The 15,242-nt window shown below is 37.8% G+C and overlaps 1 protein-coding gene across 2 annotated transcripts in view; it reads left to right on the top strand.

Annotated features, from left to right (window-relative positions):
* DEPDC1B (DEP domain containing 1B) overlaps positions 1 to 15,242 on the top strand; it is a 105,871-nt gene that overhangs the window by 44,020 nt on the left and 46,609 nt on the right. For both annotated transcript variants that reach the window (XM_060092917.1, XM_060092918.1), the window contains exons 3-7: positions 2,132 to 2,267; positions 6,166 to 6,293; positions 7,859 to 7,989; positions 10,256 to 10,303; positions 14,820 to 14,960. In XM_060092917.1, coding sequence (XP_059948900.1) covers positions 2,132 to 2,267; positions 6,166 to 6,293; positions 7,859 to 7,989; positions 10,256 to 10,303; positions 14,820 to 14,960 — 584 coding nt within the window. The remainder of the gene's footprint in view (positions 1 to 2,131; positions 2,268 to 6,165; positions 6,294 to 7,858; positions 7,990 to 10,255; positions 10,304 to 14,819; positions 14,961 to 15,242) is intronic.

The following is a 15,242-nucleotide window of genomic DNA, read 5'->3' as shown; positions in this document are numbered from 1 at the left end:
TTTGTCTCTTGTACTAGTCTTTATTTTAAAGTCTGTTTTGTCTGATATGAGAATTGCTACCCAGCTTTCTTTTGATTTACATTTGCGTGGAATATCTTTCCATCCTCTCACTTTCCGTCTGTATGTGTCCCTAGGTCTGAAGTGGGTCTCTTGTAGACAACATATTTACAGGTCTTGTTTTTGTATATATTCAGGCAGTCTGTGTCTTTTGGTTGGAGCATTTCATCCATTTACAATTAAGGTAATTATCAATATGTATGTTCCTATCACCATTTTCTTAATTGTTTTGGGTTTGTTATTGTAGGTCTTTTCCTTCTCTTGTGTTTCCTGCCTAGAGAAGTTCCTTTAGCATTTGTTGGAAGGCTGGTTTGGTGTTGCTGAATTCTCTTAGCTTCTGATTGTTTGTAAAGGTTTTAATTTCTCCATGGAATCTGAATGAGATCCTTGCTGGGTAGAGTAATCTTAATTGTAGGTTTTTCCCCTTCATCACTTTAATTATGTCCTGCTACTCCCTTCTTTCTTGCAGAGTTTCTGCTGAAAGATCAGCTGTTAGCCTTATGGGGATTCCCTTGTATGTTATTTGTTGCTTTTCCCTTGCCGCTTTTAATGTTTGTTTTGTATTTAATTTTTGATAGCTTGATTAATATGTGTCTTGGCTTGTTTCTCCTTCGATTTATCCTGTATGGGACTGTCTATGCTTCCTGGACTTGATTGACTATTTCCTTTCCTATGTTAAGGAAGTTTTCAATTTTAACCTCTTCAAATATTTTCTCAGTCACTTTTTTTTCCTCTTCTTCTTCTGGAACCCCTAAGATTCGAATGTTTGTGTGTTTAATATTGTCCCAGAGGTCTCTGAGATTGTCCTGAATTCTTTTCATTCTTTTTTCTTTATTCTGCTCTGTGGTAATTATTTCCACTATTTTATCTTCCAGGACACTTATCCGTTCTTCTGCCGCAGTTATTCTGCTATTGATTCTTTCTAGAGAATTTTTAATTTCATTTATTGTGTTGTTCATCATTGTTTGTTTGCTCTTTAGTTCTTATAGGTCCTTGTTAAATGTTTCTTGTATTTTCTCCATTCTATTTCCAAGATTTTGGATCATCTTTACTATCATTACTCTGAATTCTTTTTCAGGTAGACTGCCTATTTCCTCTTCATTTGTTTTGTCTGGTGGGTTTTTACCTTGCTCCTTAATCTGGAGCATCTGTGTATTTTTCTGTCTTCTTATTTTGCTTAACTTACTGTGTTTGGGGTCTCCTTTTTGCAGGTTGCAGGTTTATATTTCCCGTTGTTTTTGGTGTCTGTCCCCAGTGGCTAAGGTTGGTTCAGTGGGTTGTGTAGGTTTCCTGGTGGAGGGGACTGGTGCCTGTGTTCTGGTGGATGAGGCTGGATCTTGTCTTTCTCGTGGGTAGGACCACGTCCAGTGGTGTGTTTTGGGGTGTCTGTGAATTTATTATGATTTTAGGCAGCCTCTCTGCTAATGGGTGGGGTTGTGTACTTGTCCTGCTAGTTGTTTGGAATAGGGTGTCCAGCACTATAGCTTGCTGGTCGTTGAGTGGAGCTGGGTCTTAGAGTTGTGATGGAGATCTCTGGGAGAGCTTTCACTGTTTGATACTACGCGGGGCTGGGAGGTCTCTGATGGACCAATGTCCTGAGCTCGGTTCTCCCACCTCAGAGGCTCAGGCCTGACACCGGCCAGAGCACCAAGACCCTGTCAGCCACACGGCTCCAGGAGTCATCGTCATGACAGCCCTTTACTCCCCTACAGCAGACTCAGCAGCCGTACAGACAGTGTGCTTCAAATTGCCAATCTGGCAGACTGCCTGCAGGATCATTCCTCCTCCTCATCGTCCGCCTTGGGGGGAGCTGGCGCAGCCAACCTGGCCACGAAGACGAGGAAAAGGTGTGGGGTCTGCATGCCCTGCAAGAGGCTCATCAGCTGTGGCCGAATGAATGCTCTAAGAAAATCATGTTGTTGGGTACTATTAGCCGTGTGTAATGATTTAAGTATGAATTCATTACCTGAAGTTTGGAATTATATAAACTCTCAAGGATAAAAGAAGTGGGGACTATTGTTAAAATATCTGTGTTTCCCACTGACTGCAATAATATTTTCTTCTTGGTTTTTAGATTTCCTCCTTCCTCACCCCTGAGACCATATCCAAAGAGGCCCCCATATCAAAAGGATGTTATTAAATTTCCAGAATGGAATGATCCCCTACCAGGCACTTCACAAGAGAATATCCCAGTGAGGCCAGTTGTGATGGTAAGTGCCATTACAGAAGCTGGAGGACTAGCAGAGGGAAAGATAAGAAATAGTCTGTGAACCATCAGGCTTAGTCCAGTTTTTCTGTCGGTCCCTTGGAAACAATGGTCTGAAAGCACTTTAAAACAATATCATCCGTTAATAGCTGAGAGACTAGTAACACAGGAGGATTGGCTTTTGCATTTTTTCACTCTTGCCTGTTGACACTGTGACTGAATATATGGTAGCTGTTTTCATATGTTTAGACTGAGCAGTTTTCTCTTAAAACTCCCTTATAATTTCCTTTTCCTTTCTATTCTATAATTTTCCTCTTCTCTCTCTTTCTCTTCTCTTCCTGAACTTTGTTATAATTATTACCAGTTGAAAGTGTGAAGTTTGGGACATGGAAGATTGTGGAGTGAGTCCTGACACAATATGAACAAAGGTAGGTTCTGCTACTTTTGGGAAACCTAAGCACATTGTAGAATAAACTACCTTTTTGGGGGTGTACTTTTTCCTTGAAATATCCTCAGTAGAAAACTATTAAGATTGCCATAATGCTAAAAAATAAAATACAGTCAAAAATTTTCTATGGCAGTTTTTAAGAATCGTACTAACACCAATGTTTTAAGTTAATCTAGTCTTACAGGACTGGATGTCCAGTTCATACGTTTGCAAAGATATGTTGTAAACATTTTTAGGCAATGTGATTGAAAGAAAAAAAATTTTTTAACAGAGGTTATATTGTATCTCCGTTTGGAGAGAATAATCAAGCAGCTTAGGCTTTATCAAAAATAATTCAAGAGGGCCTCCCTGGTGGCACAGTGGTTGAGAGTCCGCCTGCCGATGCAGGGGATACGGGTTCGTGCCCCGGTCTGGGAGGATCCCATATGCCGCGGAGCGGCTGGGCCCGTGAACCATGGCCGCTGGGCCTGTGCATCCGGAGCCTGCGCATCCGGAGCCTGTGCTCCGCAACGGGGGAGGCCACAACAGTGAGAGGCCCGCATACCGCAAAAAAAAAAAAAATAAATAAAAATAATTCAAGAAGAAGAGTGGCACCAGTGACAGAAATGGGGACTCCATATGAACTTGCAGATTTGTCAGGGCCAGTGATGAATGTAGTTTTAAATATGTTTGATGAGAAAGGTGGGTTGTATTAAATGGAAGTATCTAAGAGGCAGATGGAGATAAAAGCTCTAGAACTTAGACGAGAGGTCGTATTTGAAAGTCATTAACATTCATTCAACAAAGATTTGTTGATTGTCTACTGTGTGCCATGCATCCTGCCAGGTTCTACAGATGCAGTTGTATGTAATACGGTTTTTCCTCCAAAAGGGCTCATAGTCTAGTCAAGTATTCAATACGATGATAGATTATTAGAAAACAAAGTGGAACTACTCTGAAAGAGTGAGCACAAGGGGTATTTGAGGACTATTTAATTCATTACTAATGAGGAGAACTTAATTAAGGTCTAGCTGATAGTTCCTGTACTTAAGCAAGTTAAAATGTCAGCTCCATGAAATCAGGTTCATTTTTTTTTAACACTTGTGTTTAAACACCTAATATGACCCCATCAGTAGAGTGGTTATTCAACAGACGTTTTTTCATTATAATGTCATCCAGTATTGTTTATACAAAAGAGGTAAAATCCCATATTAAACTAATGTGTATTTATGTCATCGATATAATAATTTCCCTTTTTTGTTCTTTTTGGTTCTGTGAACCTTTAGGAAGACCAGCTGGTCGTTAGCACACTTTCGTGCACCAATGAAGAGGACAGTGTCGTCTCTCTTCTCTCTTCTGTTTTCAGTTTCTAATTTTTCATCAGCCCTGAAGTGGTGGTATACCAGTGTCTCGGATCCATCAAACATTTCCCCCACAGCTTGTCATGTCGCTGGTCGTCTGTATGTATATTTCTGATAATGTTGCTCTTGCCTTTTCTTGTACTTCCCCCTAAATCAAGTGGTGGAGGTTTGAGCTCCTCACTTGCTACAGTTCCTCTAAAGCTTGGGCTGTCCGGAGGAAGAGGACTGTCCAGAGGAAGAATGGCAGAGCAGGATCTGTTTCCCCAGTTGGGCTTTATGCAGGTTTTAGGTTGATGAAGTTAGTAGTCAATAGAGAACCAGTCCATCTTTCTTAAAGGACCTGCGCTCGTATTCATTTCTTCTATCTTACTTGCCCTCTTTGTATCTCTGCCTCCACTTTGCTTGTTCGTTTTTGTTTTTGTTCTGTCCTATCCTCTCTCTTGCCTAGCCATTTTATAAAATAAAATGAAGTGAGGCAAATAAAATGATTTGTTGTGTTTGCTGAGGGGCAGTGTAATGTGGAGAGTACAAGTGTGAGCTCTGGAGACAGACAGCTGGATTTGAATCTTGGCTCCTTCATTTACTAGCTGTGTGATCTTGTTTCTCTGTTTTATTCACTGTGTCTGTGTCTGTTTTCTTTTTGTTGAAAGTGGAATGAAAACACCCCCCTGGGGTAAGGTCATTATGAGAATCAAGTGACTTCCTATCTATAAAGTGTTTAGAAGGTGCCTGACACACAGGTTTTCAGAAACTGTTAACTGCTATTGCTGTTATTAACAGAATTGTTCATAGGTAGAGACAAAAAAAATTACTCATAATATCATCCAGAGAGAATTAATATTAACATTTTTGTTGTGTTTTATTTTTTCCACGCATGTTTTTAACAACAAAATGAGATCATGCTGTGCTGTTTTGGTAGCCTATATTCTTCACTTAGAACAGTGTATTGTGTCCATTTTTTCATGTTATTCAACATTCAACATCATTTTTAATATCTGCATCATGTCTATAAAGGATTATGGTTTATTTATCCAGTTCTTTACTGTTAGATATGTACCATGTTTTCAGCTTTTTCAGTATGTGTGTAAACAATGCAATGAACAGTACCTTTACAGATAAATAGTTGAGTATATCTTTAAGGTAAGCTTTAGAAGTGGATTTGCTAGGCAAATGCAACAACTGATATTCCTGCCTTTAAAAGAGAACACCTAATCTGGATACTTTAAAAAAAAAAGTCACAAATCCATGTGACCTTCAAGTTTCTTTTGTAGTTCAGTAATTCTCCAAAAACGAAACCAAAAACCACATCAAAAAAACAACTTTCCAGTTCATTTTTCCAATTAATAAGATTTTTCTATAATGACACTTATGCAAAAAACTATTATAAAAATCCTTTGTAGGTGATTTCTTATATGTTTTGCCTTTAAAAGTTCATAGTTCCTCTCTGTGATTACCAAAAGGAAATTTTAAGATTTCTGTGTAGTAGCCTAAATGTGAGAAGGGAGGTGCTAAGAATGTTGAAGCGCTAAAGCTGTGTGACTTTGAGCAAATTACTTAACTTCTCTGGGCTTTAGTTTTTCTTCCTGGCCATCTCCAGCTGTCCTTGTGGAGCTCTTTTTTTTCCTGCCTTCTTCAGATGCCTAAGATCTGGGGCCTGCTATCTAACATTGTACTTATTTGATCTTTCCTTATAAAAAACAGAGAATTCTTGAAAGTAATAGACTTTAATGTTATTTTAAACAATCACTTAATTTGGACAGTGTGTGAATTTGGATAGATATTCCTCGATATTAAGTAGTTTGAATTAATGAAATTTTATTTTACTGCTACTACACTGATTAGTTGGAACTCCCACAGGGAAAAATAGCTAATGTCATGCTTATTGCCATAGCTCTTTTGCAATTCTTGAATATTCATTTATGATATGACCTGATATTTGAGTCATACTTTATTACTCTGCAGTCCATGCAAAGAAAGTTAATGTTTCAAATTATTATTTTAAAACAAGTTAAAAATAACCAAATCAAAGAAATTTCTCATAAAATCATACCTCTGTCTATTGAAATACTTAATCTCTCTCTTTCTGTTTTACTCTCCTCCCCCACCCCAATTAGAATTCTGAGATGTGGTACAAGCGTCACAGCATTGCTATTGGAGAGGTGCCGGCTTGCCGTCTTGTCCACCGCAGACAGCTGACAGAGGCCAATGTAGAAGAGATATGGAAGACTATGACATTATCATAGTATGTGCATTTGGTATTAATGAGAACTTTAAGTATTTTTCTCTTTTTTTTTCTGTTTTGCTTCTCTACTACTCTCTGCATATTTAATTTTCTGAAACTGTGTATAAAACTCTCAAATTTGATTGCATTATTTGCAGCTATGCTGCTTAGCAAACATAATTTAACTGAATTCTAGGAATTTTCTGTTGTCATTTATATACTAGTTAAGAATAGAACTTTAAAAATTCTTTTTTTTTTTGCCACTGGTACAAAATTACCTAATGTTTAATTATTTTTATTTTTGTTTTTTTAAATTTAACTATAGTTGATTTACAAATTGTGTTAGTTTCAGGTGTACAGCTTCAGATTCTTTTCCATTATAGGTTATTACAAGATATTGAATATAGTTCCATGTGCTATACAGTAAATCCTTGATGTTTTATCTATTTTATATATAGTGGTGTGTATCTGTTAATCCCATACTCCTAATTTATCCCTACCCCTCCCCTTTAACCTTTGGTAACCATAAATTTGTTTCTATGTCTGTGACTCTATTTCTGTTCTGTAAATAAGTTGATTTGTATTATTTTTTTAGATTCCACATATAAGTGATATCATATAATATTAGTCTTTTTCTGTCTTGCTCCCTTCACTTAGTATGATAATCTGTAGGTCCATCCATGTTGCTGCAGATGGCAATATTTCATTCTTTCTTATGGCTGAGTAATTTCCATTGTGTATATGTACCATATCTTTATCCATTCATCTGTCAATGGACACTTAGGTTGCTTGTGTGTCTGGGCTATTGTAAATAGTGCTGCAGTGAACCTTGGGATGCATATATCTTTTTGAATTAGAGTTTTCATCTTTTCCGGATATATGCCCAGGAGTAGGATTGCTGGATCATATGGTAGCTCTATTGTCAGTTTTTTAAGGAACTTCCAGACTGTTTTCCATAGTGGCTGCACCAATTTATATTCCCACCAACAGTATAGGAGGGTTCCCTTTTCTCCACACCCTCTCCAGCATTTATTATTTGCAGACTTTTTGATGGTAACCATTCTGACCAGTGTGAGGTGGTAACTCATAGTTTTGATTTGTATTTCTCTAATAATTAGTGATGTAAAAGTCTTTAAACTTTCTAGTTACACTGAAATCTTAAGCTTAATGAAACATGTAATGGAAAATTTGGTCTCCTAGATATTTGATGTACAGTAGGTAATTAAAGTTAACAAGGTCATAGAAAGTTTTTTTTTTTTTTAATTCTTATAAAGATGTACTCACAGCAGTTTCTCATCATTGGATAAGCTAGTTTTTGTTATTATAATATTTTACTTAAAAAGTCATTTTCTTGACATTCAGTGTGTTGTGTTTTTAAATTAGTGTAGTACTATGTTAATAAAAAAATGATCTCTTTTAAGTTTGTTTTATATATGCGATGTCTAGCCTTTTTGCCCCACAAAGATTGGGTGAAATGTACGAAAACAGCACATTCTAAAGACTGATCTTTTACAGTGCCAGTTCTTGGGCAGATAATGATTTTTTTAAAGTAACTAATTAATTTAATCATTATTTATCTTTTTTAGTTTACAGAAAATCCTTGGCCTGGATTCCTTAGAAGAAGTTTTAGACGTTAATCTTGTCAACTCCAAGTTCATCATCCATAATGTATATAGTGTGAGCAAGCAGGGAGTTGTTATCCTTGATGACAAGTCAAGTAAGTGCATAAAAGCCATTTTGTTCCCGGTTGACCTAGTACATTGGCTGTACAGGTCCATCAGCTTCTATTTGACCCTTGCCTAAACCTTACATATGTTTACCCCCTCATTACATATAGCCTTAGCTCACTTCCAGAGACCTTTAAACTCATTGTTTGGAGTCAGGAAATGTCATAGAAAGATGAATACCCAGGAGTGAAAGCCTCAGCAAGATCCATCCAGATGCTAGTTAAGTGTTAGCCACACAGGGCATTAAGTGGTTCTTTATCATCCCCAGAAAATACCTGAGAAGTGAGTAAGTTTAATGCCTAACAGAAAGCTTGAGTCAGTTTTTATGTGGGTCCCGGGGTCTGACTGATTTTTTTAGAGCTCTCACTGACCTTTTCATTATGTTGTCTCTGTGTCAGATTTTCTGGGATAGTCTTGGTTTATGTCATTTTTTTTTTCCTTTTTAATAAAGGTAGCTTTCCAGATGTTGAAGGTACTTTAATTTTTTACTTTTTCCTCCAAGCCAGTTTACAAATTGGGAAAAAAGACATTTAGCAGCCGCCTATCCTGGTTTTTGATTAGGAAAAATAAGGTCCTGGTAACTGTAGTGAGCCAGAATCCCCAAACTGATTAAAAAATTTTCTTCCCCTGGATAAGAGATAGAACAGAATTGGATGGACTCTTCTTTTACTTCAAACACTTGATCCTAGGAATTAGCTGGAGCTAGAATGACGTTTGGATGTGGGAAGATGGTATAGTACTTTTGGGCTTTTGTAAGTTATTAGATGTAGGGCTGGAGGCTCCTGGGCAGCAAACAAACCTGGCCTAGAAGGAGCCTGAGCAGTGAGAGAGGAAGAGGTTTTTCTAGGCCAGGTTTCCTGACATGAGCAGAATGTGTCTTTGAAACATGAAACACTTCCCCTTTAAAGCCCCTCTATCAGGAATGAAGAACATTAGGAAACAGAAATAAACAGATTTGTGACTTCATGAGTTGTCAGGTTAATATCAACATATAAAATTAAATTACATAGAATGAGGGGGTTATTGTTGCCTTTGAAGTACATCTAAAATCCTTCCACGTTCTCTGAGTACAGCAAACATGAATACTTTCAGCTACCAGTTGGATGATCAGTTGTCTTTTTTTAAAAATTTATTTAACTAATTAATTTTTTATTTTTGGCTGTGTTGGGTCTTCGTTGCTGCACACCGGCTTTCTCTAGTTGCGGTGAGCAAGGGCTACTCTTCGTTGCAGTGTGCAGGCTTCTCATTGCGGTGGCTTCTCTTGTTGCAGAGCATGGGCTCTAGGTGCGCAGGCTTCAGTAGTTGTGGCACGTGGACTCAGTAGTTGTGGCTCGCAGGCTCAGTAGTTGTGACGCATGGGCTTAGTTGCTCTGCGGCATGTGGGATCTTCCCGGACCAGGGCTCGAACCTGTGTCCCCTGCATTGGCAGGTGGATTCTTAACCACTGCACCACCAGGGGAGCCCCGATCAGTTGTCTTTTATTTTATTAAGTACATTCTTCAGAAAGAAGAGAGCACTTTACAAGCCTCAGGTTCATTAGCTCTAATACAAGTCAACCAACCAGTGTCTTTGCAGTTTCACAGATAGTGGAGAAGGTGAGAAGTGGAAGCATGAGTGCTGGCCCCGCTCATCAGATGTCTGTGGCAGGGCCAGGGGAAGAGACCCTGTACCAAATGGCTCAGCTGGGTTTTTTTGTAGCAATGCTAGTGATTATTATTTTAAGGCTGTCCTAATACTAATAACCTATATTGATATGTCAGTGGAACTTTCTTGCCTTAAGACATTTTGAAAATTGAAACATGTAAAATGATACTTATATTGGACATCGGACATACAGAATTTAACTTTTTTTTTAAGGTATCTGGTGAAATGGTTTCATAAATGCATTTGATGACTCATACTTTTGCTTTTTATGTTTTTTTCTTCTCTTTCTAAAATTCTTAGGATAATTGATTTGTTTGTTAGTGTTTCTTTGGAACAAACTATCAGATTTCTTCTTTTCCCTAAAACTTATACAAGTGCATCTTGTCTTTAGAGAAATTTATAGTTATGGTTTATATAATCACGTGCTGTAACATCACTGCTAAGGAAAAATTATCTTTTAAATGTTCTGATACATAAGCAGGTGATTTGTGATTAGCAGGTATGTTTCATATTACTTGGGCAAGTATCATTCTTATGATACCAAGTGTGTATATAATCCCTTCAATTATATATAATTGAATAAAACATCTTTTTATTTTCCTTTTTCTGCAGAAGAACTTCCTCACTGGGTACTGTCAGCTATGAAGTGTTTGGCAAATTGTAAGTACTAAGTACCTGCCATTTTTATGAAATTAACAGAAATTAGTGCCCTAAATTAGAAATTTTTTTTGCTCAGTGCCCTGAACATTGATTTGAGACCTTTGAGACTGGCAGTTAATTGTTTGGGGATTACTGTGCTTATAATGATAAATTTGTGACTTAGTGAAAGGGCTGAGTTACAGAGCATTTTTTTTTTTTTTTTGCAGTACGCGGGCCTCTCACTGTTGTGGCCTCTCCCGTTGCGGAGCACAAGCTCCGGACGCGCAGGCTCAGCGGCCATGGCTCACGGGCCCAGCCGCTCCGCGGCATGTGGGATCTTCCCGGACCATGGCACGAACCCGTGTCCCCTGCATCGGCCGGTGGACTCCCAACCACTGCGCCACCAGGGAAGCCCTACAGAGCATTTTTAAAGGGGTTTTGTGCTTCCATTTTCTTGTGGATATAATCACACTACAGATAAGGTCCATACTGCTTCTTCTGAATGCTTCGTCACAGGAAAGAATAATTAGTAATATTGAATGCAATATTTTAATAGATAAATGCCTGTTAACAGTTTATAGGTTTTTATTCCTAAAACATAAATTTTTATTCCTAAGTATGCCTTATATTTACCTCATCAGTTTACTCAGCAGATCCCGTTTCCCATTGGCTTTTTATAGGGCATTGGTTTAAGTTGGAGAGAAATGTTTTAGAAAACTAATCTAATTGGTATGCAGCATGGTTTGGAAGGAGAAGAACATGCATGCAGAAAACAGAAAAGGCCATTTCAGCAATTTGGCTGTAAAATGAGGTGTCTGGACCAGGGCGGCCCCTCTGAAGTTTTTCATAGGCATATGAAATCTCCTTCACTGGATATCATAGGCACTGTGAAGAAATGAGTTATTATGGTATCTCATTAACACTACTGTTTTTCTGGGATTTTCAGAAGGCTTAACCCAAAGAAGGGATTCTAATGGTTAATGGCTTAACCCAAACAAGTGATTTTAATGAGAAGAATTCTAGTTATTTTAGCTGACTGATAATGGTGATATTTGGTCTATAGGGTCCTTTGAGTCTCAAAGATCACCTCAGAGAGGTGGTTTCTTTCTTCCCTTTTGGGTAAGACTAGCATGTACAGAGATACGTGTATAAATTCTTGAATTAGTAGGCTCTGAATTATTAATTTCACTGAAGTTAGTTTTGTTTGATTATAGAATGAAGCTAAAATAACTGTTCAGCTCACTGTGGGTGATCTCAGTGGTAATATGTAGAAAATGATTATATACAATCATCCTAAATATAAATAGCAATGTTAGTTTGTGAGAAGCCCAAAGTTCTCTGTGTTTAACTATTAAGATTTTCATAGGTTTTTGGTTCATGTTTTGGAACCCCTCTGAGATGTAGAGTCCTTTGGTTTTTAGTTTGGGGGAGTGCTTTTTATTCTTTCTCAGTCATTTGTAGTAAATTAATCTAAATTATATCTTTGGCTGGAATGACAAAATAGAAGGTATAAATGGGTTAAATGACCCATTTATGAAATTTTGGAAAACCAAGGATTTTGGAAGTTGATCAACTGGGAATGAACAGAGGAAGCCAGTATAACAAGTCTAGGCTATAATACATTGTAAAGTATATTTTAAGGTGTGGTTATGATGTTGAATTCTCAATGGCGATCAAAATGTAATGAAGAGTATAATTTTCCCTCAAGTAAGATTTATACATAATGCCGCAAAACTTCTGCAGAAAGGTTAGAATAACTGGAATTATCAATGGAGAGGAAAGATGTGAGGATCGACTTAGTAATGTTCACCACATTAATGTTATGTTAGGTGGAAATTCTTGGGAACAGGGACACCTCTCACACGTATCAAGTGCAATGCTTTACAGATGGTTGGCACATCCATAAACGTGCTTGTTTACATGTCAAAGAAAAAAAGGTGGCCAAAGGGCGAGGTCAGCCTTTTGAATAGTTGTATAAAATTATTAATTTTTCCAAATTCTCATTGGCCTCCCCAAATTTACTTTGAGTCTTATCAAAGTCATGGTCTGTACTTATCCTTCTTATTCTTAATGAGTCTAGGTTCCCATTATAGTCCTCTAATAGGGAACAGAAAGGATAGGCTGATTATATGAGATTTTGAAGGCCCTGTGCCTCTTTTTCTGTAGTTTTACTGCTCATCTCTTCCCTTTGGGCCCATCTGCATTTATTGCAGACCATTGGCCTGGGTGCTTTTGTTGTTGGCCAGCCTCATGGTGGGCCACAGAATGAGGGACTGATGCTAAATAAATACAAAACCAGGTTAACTGTTTTTCTTCCTTGTGCACATAGATTGCAAGAATCCAATAAAAAGTGGATGTAAACAGTTGTTTTCCAAAGTCTTTCAGGAATAACATTTATAAAAACTAGATTAAAAAATATTCTGAAATTCAACATGATAGAGAAACAAAAGATCTTAGAACTATGGCCTCCTCTCATAGGGCTTGCCATGCACTGGCATTTTTAGGGAGACCTTTTTTTGGCTTGTTTTTGCATATTTTTATCAAGAATGATGAAGTGTTCACAAAGGGGTACAACTGCTTAGAATGAACTGCATATTATCCTGGGAGGGAGTAATTCAAGGCAATGTGTATTGCTTGCTGAGACATATCCCACTATTTCAACTGACTAAGCTTGGGGTATTATAGAGGAGGAAGCAAGTAAAAATGGCTATGTTTGCTGCTAGGTTAATGAGGTATGACACATATAGATATTTAATAATTTTCATTATTTTAGTCAATTTTAGAACATTAAAAGGTAAGAGAATTTTAAAGGAGACCAACAAAAAGCTGTTTCCACAATGTCCCAATGGCCTTGAAATGTGAAGGCCCACAATACTTAACTGTTCTTTTTTGTTTGATACTTTCTCTTTAGTTACAGTGATTCTGTAGGAAGAATTTCCTATCAGTTTTTTTTTTTTTTTTTTTTTTTTGTACGCGGGCCTCTCACTGCCGTGGCCTCTCCCGTTGCGGAGCACAGGCTCCGGACACACAGGCTCCGCGGCCATGGCCCGCGGGCCCAGCCGCTCCGCGGCATGCGGGACCCTCCGGGATCGGGGCACGAACCCGTGTCCCCTGCATCGGCAGGCGGACTCTCAACCACCGCGCCACCAGGGAAGCCCTTCCTATCAGTTTTTACTGGCTTCTCCGGCTGTCCCGAGAGTAGAGATCTGTTCCAGTACAGTTGTTAGTCTTGTGTTCTGCTGGCCGAGAACTGGCCAATCCATTTGCGTCCCTTTCTTCCACACTGTGATGGAAATAGACAAGGCTGGCCAAGCAGCTCCTCGTGGACCACTTACCATTTCCCTCAGGCATGGGCAGATCCAGTTCTTCTCTCCACTTGGCGATGTAAATCTTGCCATCTGTGTATGGATTGTTGGGGGCGTTTGCTGCCAGCTCTGTAGAGAGCTAAGAGTTTCTTGTTCCTCTTTGGTCCCTGATACAAGGGGATCTCTGCCTCACTTGTTCCAGGCTTCTTGGTTCCTAGGTTGTTCCAGGTTTCTTAGAGTTACTTTGCAATATGACTGCTTGATAAACTATCTTTTTTATTTTTAAACTTGTTTTTAGCAGAAACATCTGTTTGTTTCTGCTTTGGTGTTATTTTCTATTATAATTTTGTTTAATAAAAATTCATTCAATGCCACTGATCACTCAAAAGCATTGTTGGGTAAATAAAACCTAGACTCTTAGATCAAAGAATTCAACAGGAATTTAGAGGTCATTTTATCCAGTCTCCCATAGTCTTTGTTTGAGCAGCTTTAAAATTTTTATTTTAAATTTTTTATAAACTATCTTTTGATGGTTGGTGATCAGATGGAGAGTTTTGTAGTCAGAATGAATTTAAGACACAATGTAAAATCTCCTTTTCAGAATATCTTTAGGAAAAAGAGTATACATTCTTATTAGTCTATAATAGTTTAGAGGCAGAAATTATTTCACTCAACTCTTGATTCTTGAATTTTATAATATAGCAATGATGAAATAATGAAAAGCTTTAAAAATTGCTTTATAGCTTATCTATTACATATATGAGGTAATTACTGTGTTGGTTAACTGTGTCAAGACTAGGAAAATATCTGGACTTCCCTGGCGGTCCAGTGGTTAGGACTGCACACTTCCACTGCAGGGAGCATGAGTTCCATCCCTGGTTGGGGAACTAAGTTCCCATATTCTGTGTGGCGAAAAAAGACTGGGAGAAATATTGACTCTTTCAAAGAGAATTATCACTGTTTACATTTAATAAAAATGCCTTTCAGAAGGTCATAAAAGAGTTGGTTTCTTTGAAAATGGAAGTAAGCCAGTGATTTCCCTCATTGTTTTATAATAGATTTCAATTTAGACATAAAGTATATTTATATAAGCAAAAGGTATAGTATCAGTTTTCTCCTTGAAAACTTTTCTGATCTTATCTGTACACACCACACCTATGCACAGAGACTAATACTTAGAGATGATTGCCCCATTAACGTTTCTCTTTCTTTCTCTTTCCCTTTTTTAACAGGGCCTAATTGTTCGGATTTGAAGCAGCCTATGTATTTAGGATTTGAAAAAGATGTCTTTAAAACTATAGCTGATTACTATGGTCACTTGAAAGAGCCTTTGCTTACGTTTCACCTTTTTGATGCCTTTGTCAGTGTATTAGGTAAGTTGGAATATAATGAGCGTATATCTTCACTACTGATATGGAATCATTTCATTTTTCACTATCTTGAGACTTCCATTAGCCCAACTTCCATAGCTTTTTTGAAATAAAAACAGATGGGATGCTTGCCTAGTTGGAGTCCTGTTCTATAAAGGAGGAAAAGAAAATAGTTAAGCTCTGTTATGAAACCTAAACAAGGACCAATAGTTTTTATTTCTTAGGGAGGAATAATATGTTCTATGTCATTTCTATACAAAAAAGTATGACTTTATTGGTAAAGAA

This window comes from Mesoplodon densirostris, chromosome 3 (genome assembly GCF_025265405.1).
Source record: "Mesoplodon densirostris isolate mMesDen1 chromosome 3, mMesDen1 primary haplotype, whole genome shotgun sequence".
Classification (NCBI taxonomy): domain Eukaryota; kingdom Metazoa; phylum Chordata; class Mammalia; order Artiodactyla; family Ziphiidae; genus Mesoplodon; species Mesoplodon densirostris.
Note: the sequence above shows the minus strand (reverse complement) of the source record. Positions and strands in the feature narration are given on the sequence as shown.